This window comes from Apium graveolens, chromosome 8, assembly GCF_009905375.1.
Source record: "Apium graveolens cultivar Ventura chromosome 8, ASM990537v1, whole genome shotgun sequence".
NCBI classification, from domain to species: domain Eukaryota; kingdom Viridiplantae; phylum Streptophyta; class Magnoliopsida; order Apiales; family Apiaceae; genus Apium; species Apium graveolens.
This window is the reverse complement of record NC_133654.1, coordinates 105,814,398-105,820,041: the sequence shown is the minus strand read 5'-3', so window position 1 is coordinate 105,820,041 and position 5,644 is coordinate 105,814,398. Positions and strand designations below refer to the sequence as shown.

The window sequence follows — 5,644 nt, the reverse complement described above, 5'->3', positions numbered from 1 at the left end:
TTATGGAAGAAAGCTACTCCAGTTGAACCAAAATCCAATCTCATGATTAATCAACTCGCTACATTTGGGTTGAGAGCCAAGAAACCTAGAGATAGAGCTGGATTAGGTTCTGACGAAGAGAAGATTCAAACAGGAGTAGAAGTTACTCTAAGAGATCCTTTCATGTTGACAGACAAACCATATGAACAAATCAAACAAAAGCACCTTGACAAAGTGTTGTCTGCTCAAGTTGTGATAGATGCTCATGATAAGGAGAATCTAAAAGAGAAATTGATCTTATTTCTCAATTAGGGAAGGACTTATAGACTAGCTGATACTGATGTACTAAAGAAGTCTGTCAAAGAACTTCAACATATTTACTATCTTCTGGAAGTAAAATCTGATGTTAGAAGAAGATGGTCAGAATACATTTTGAAGGCTATAAGAGATCTACTCAGAATCTCTGGTACAAAGACTTCTCATTACAGTCCAATGATTACTGAAGATGATGGAAGAGAAATTCCTATGCTGAAGAATTCTGCTAAGGTGGAAGTAATTCTGAAAGGAAAATGCTTATGTTATAATGAAAACTCTTCACGTCCTAAAGTTATCAAACTTAGTGATGGACTTGAAAGAACATCCATTCAAGCTCTGAGAACAACCATTTATCAGATTGATGATAGTAAAGTTCTGAGGAAATCTGAAGATAATCTGGTGAAAGATTTTGTTAAGAATCATTATGGATTCGGATTGATCCAGTGATGTTGGTTTTCTGTAAGTTGTAATGGATAGTCTTATTAAACTCTTATTGCATTTAAATTTAAATGTTTTTGACATCATCAAATCTATTAACTTGTATATTCTTGCATAATTTACAAGTTGGGGGAGATTGTTGGATATATTTGAGATGTCATGTCTAATATGTTTCATGTTTAGTTTTCAGATCTTAACAAACAGGAAATATCAGTTCTTACTGGAATCAGTACTTACTGGAAGTCTTGTTAATTATCCAGAAGCAACTGTAAAGCCTTCTTAGTAAAATTCCTATGCTTTACACCACCAGGACTAAAATCAAGCTTCATACAAACATATGTACAAAATTGACCTCGGAAAAAAACAACAAACCTATGTTGAAAATTTCATCAAACATGTTATAAACAAAAATTACACACATCAAAAATTAACTTAAATGTCAATTCACGAAAAAAATCTTAAAAGAATAGATAAGGCCATAATCTTAATATTATTGTCTTAAGAACTTACTTGATTTGGTTGAAGTCGTATCATTTCCACGTGTTTTGATAAAAAAAATGTCTTTCACCATATTGGTACTTGTACAATTGCAAAAACATTAAAAAAATTAATCAAATACAAATTAATAACAAAAACTTAAAAATAAATTCAAACCTGTATCATAAATACAAATGTTATAAGTATGTAAAAGTAATCTATTGTACATGGATTAATTCATGATGAATCTTGATGTATACACGCTTAAACAATAAGATCTGATAAGATAAAAATAAATCACAAATCAATCACCCATATATAAACATATATACAAAATATATATTAGTTCGTAAAGTCAAAGCTAGAAAAGCAGAACATGATGAATTTAAAGTGTACATAATCAAACAAAAGAACATAGATACTGAGAGAGAACAAAGATAGAGAATGAGAGAGAAAAAAAGAAGAAGAAATAATTGATTGATCGTGTGTATCGCCATTCTTGAAGATATATGAGAGAATCATTTATAATTTTTAATTTTGAAAATTGATTGGGAATGATGATAAGTTACACAATGTGTTGATTCAGACGTTCAATTGCTAATTTGCTATAATCATGGAGCAGTTTGGGTTAGGTATTAATTAATGGGTTGAGATAAATATTTATGGAAAAGATTCATGAATATGTATATAATATAAAGTTTTATGTGTTAAAAAATAAATTGGGTCATGAATCATGGGTAAATTAGTGAGTAAAAACTTTTAAGATAATATAGATTAAGAATAACAATTATATTTGGAATTTTGGCAAGTGTAGTATTAATGTACCCGAATACCATCTTATTCACTTTTGACAATACCCAAATGCCATCTTAAAAATGAAAAGAAACAATTAGCAAACCTAGATGTCTCCCACAACAAATATGCGTATTTAGTCTTGTTTTTACCAATTAAGTTTTCTTCATTCTCAAAAATTTACTTTAGTGTTACTTTCTCTTATGTAATGATCGTAATTCTTATTTTTTTTTATTAATAATTATTTTTTTATGCGGGTTATTTGTTGTGCCCAATTTTTTGGGATATTTTCTTTTGAAGTGATTGATTTGTTTTTGTATTTTTTAATTTGCTGTTTTGGTTAGTTGTTTTGTATGTTCGGGAACAATTCATTTTCAGCTGTTTAGCGGATTTGAAAAGCCTCATTGACTCGGAAATTGCAAAAACTCATAATTCATAATAAAAATTGTTCATATTTTAAATGTATTAGTTCTTTGGATTATATTGAATATCACAGGAAGAATAAAATATACATATAGTAAAACTTAATGAATTAGTAAAAAATCAAAATTAAATATTAAAAATGAAATAAATATAAGATATATTTTAGAACTCAATGTGGATATAAAATTAGAGAGTGTGTGAACAAGGCACCTTGTATATATTTTGATCTTTGATATGCACAAAGTTTCAACTAAGAAAACAGTAATATGAAACAAAAATTCACATATAAACTTGAATTTCATGCAGAATGACGTTGAAATTAAGACGATAAATATCTTATAATGGATTCGCCTGAAAATCGTTGCTGGCAAATCATCCAACCAACACTAGTTTTTCCAAATATCTTGTCTCTCCTATCTGATCAAGACAACATTCTTATTCATTCACTGTTTAAAAAGCTTTTGAACTTTAATATCAAGTCAACCACGTATGGGTGCATCAAATAGATGCATACACTTAATATATAACAGCCGCAAGGACTTAACCCCCAACCGACCACTTAAAATATTATGTCCCGAATGTGACCACTTGGAATTAGTATCATGAATATTTTGAAGTTGAGTCAATACTCGCCAAACATGGCTCTTTTTCTTATTGCCTCCCCTCACGCGTCACCACATCAAACTAATACACTCTGATTCTGACTCCTTCCTTTTATATATTACTAATTACGTCTTGTCTTTCTTCACTCTAAATCTAATTACGTACCCTCTTCTATCACTCTCATTATATTTTCGAGTCTCTTTCCTGTTCTTTGTCATGGCAATGAGAGTCTTGAATTTTACGAACACGCGTCATTTTGTTGCGTTTTCTAGTGATGGGAGTGTAAAAAAAATTAACAAAAATTCGTGTAAGACGAATAGACAGTTCTGCATCGATGCTGGTTTTGCAACTACGAAGAAGGTACTGACAACAAAGGTTGCCGAAACAAGCTCGTGCTTAGCTCGTTTATGGGAAGAAGCGCGAGGTGTGCATGACTGGAAAAATGTTGTGGAACCGCTCGACCCTCTTTTCCAGCATGAAATACTAAGGTATGGAGAATTCGTGGCCGCATGTTACCAGGTTTTTGACTTGGATCCTGAAAGTAGAAGATACTTGAATTGCAAGTATGGTAAAAATAGCATGTTAAATGAAGTTGGCATGCTTGATTCGGGTTATGAGGTGACAAAGTACATATATGCTACTCCTGATATAAGCATTCCAACGCAAAATGATGGTTGTTGTGGGCGGTGGATAGGTTACATTGCAGTGTCATCCGATGAAGAAGTGAAGAGAAATGGAAGGAGGGATTTAATGGTGGTATTTCGAGGCACGGTGACATATCAAGAATGGCTGGCTAATTTCAACAGCTCGTTGACTCCGGCTCGTCTTGATCCTCATAAATCACGGCCTAATGTTAAAGTTGGAGCCGGAGTTCACAGCTTATATACTTCCAATGAAAGTGCCAACAAGTTTGGGCTAGGAAGTTGTCGTGAGCAACTACTTTGCGAGATTACAAGATTACTCAACATGTACAAAGGTGAGCACATAAGTATATCTTTGGCAGGTCATAGTATGGGAAGCTCATTGGCCTTACTACTAGCTTACGATATAGCTGAGCTTCAACTCAACATAGATGATTCAAACAATGAAATTCCAATCACTGTCCTTTCCTTCGGAGGACCTCGAGTCGGAAACCTAGGATTCAAGGAAAGATGTGATGAATTAGGGATCAATGTTTTGCGAATTGTAAATGTCAACGATCCAATCACGAAAATGCCTGGTGTCGTTTTCAATGAGAATTTTAGGGTTTTGGGTGTGAAAATGGATTTTCATTGGAGATGCTCATCATGTTATGTCCATGTGGGGGTTGAAATAGCCCTTGACATTCTCAAGATGAGAAATCCATCGCGTGTTCATGATATAGAGACATATCTCAGCTTGTTGAAATGTCCGAATAAAGCAGAAATAAAGCACAAAGGGTTGGATATTGTGGATAAAGTTAAATGGTTTATATCCAGGGCACAAAACATTAAGACTTTGGAATGGAGAGAAGCTGCCACGGATATGGTCAGCATGATTCCTACTCAGAGAACATAATGTTAAGCTACTGTGTATGTTTGCTCTTTATCAGTTGGTGTGTATATATATATTAAGTTCCTAAGTTTTTAAGCTCATACAAAAGAATAGATTATTTTTATTTCCTAACTTTCTAATCTCAAGCAAACTAGAAGGTGACAGGTTGATGCATCTAGGGTTTTATTGGCAAAATCCTTGCATTAATTCATAATTAAGGACTCCATTTTTGTTAGCGGTCCTAAATAAAAATTATTGAGAAATAATGAATTTGGGAGGGAAGACTTTAAATAATATAAAATAAGTGAATACAAATTCTTAAGCTGAAAATCGTAGAGAAAATGAATATCCTGTCGATATAGTGTTCTAAGTCTAATTTAAGCTAAAATAGAGGGAAAACTGAAAAATTAGAATCGTCACATAAATTATAATAGCATGGTATATAAATTTCGTTTCATTTTCTTTTATTCCTTCTTTATATAATAATACAACATGAAAATAAAATTATGAGATATTTTATTATTGTATTAAAATGACAAATTTACCCTGTGTTTAATATTTAAATTAAAAATATTGTCGGTGGAAATTGAACTCAAGTTATTGAGGTTCACCTATGAATCTTCATACCAATATTGTCACTTATGTTATTTATCATGCACACATTATATGAGTGTCATAAATAATGAACATTTTATTTAAATTCAAATATAATTACTAGAATATTTGTACAGTTAATTTTAAAATCTTGAATTAAAAATATAAAGTTAAGTATAACACATAAACGGATCATTACTTTATATACTAAACAATTTTCAATTTTAAATTATGTCTCGTAATTTTGTATATAAATTTTTTATTATAAATGTAAATAAATTGAATATGTAATTATTTTTTTCAGAAATATATCGAAAAAAAGAATCACTTAAACAATTATTCTACATGTGCACTAAACATTTAGATACACTAGAATATGAAAATAACCAATCTATTTTGGTTTATTTCGAATTTGAAATCATAATTTGACCCATTTTTTAAGAAATACTCCTAATTTTACTACATAACCCAACCAAAAATACATCTTCGTTGTCTAGGTTTTGAAATTTTA

The 5,644-nt window shown here is 31.2% G+C and overlaps 1 protein-coding gene across 1 annotated transcript; it reads left to right on the top strand.

The window, feature by feature from the left end:
- Nucleotides 1-3,237: 3,237 nt before the first annotated feature.
- On the top strand, nucleotides 3,238-4,563 carry LOC141679832 (galactolipase DONGLE, chloroplastic-like). Its single transcript, XM_074486216.1, has one exon. The coding sequence runs from the start codon at nucleotides 3,244-3,246 to the stop codon at nucleotides 4,561-4,563; it is 1,320 nt and encodes a 439-aa protein (XP_074342317.1). The 5' UTR covers nucleotides 3,238-3,243.
- The last annotated feature ends 1,081 nt before the right edge of the window (nucleotides 4,564-5,644 follow it).

Coding starts and splice junctions, on each gene's coding strand:
- LOC141679832 (XM_074486216.1), top strand. CDS start 3,244: ATGGCAATGAGAGTCTTGAATTTTACGAACACGCGTCATTTTGTTGCG.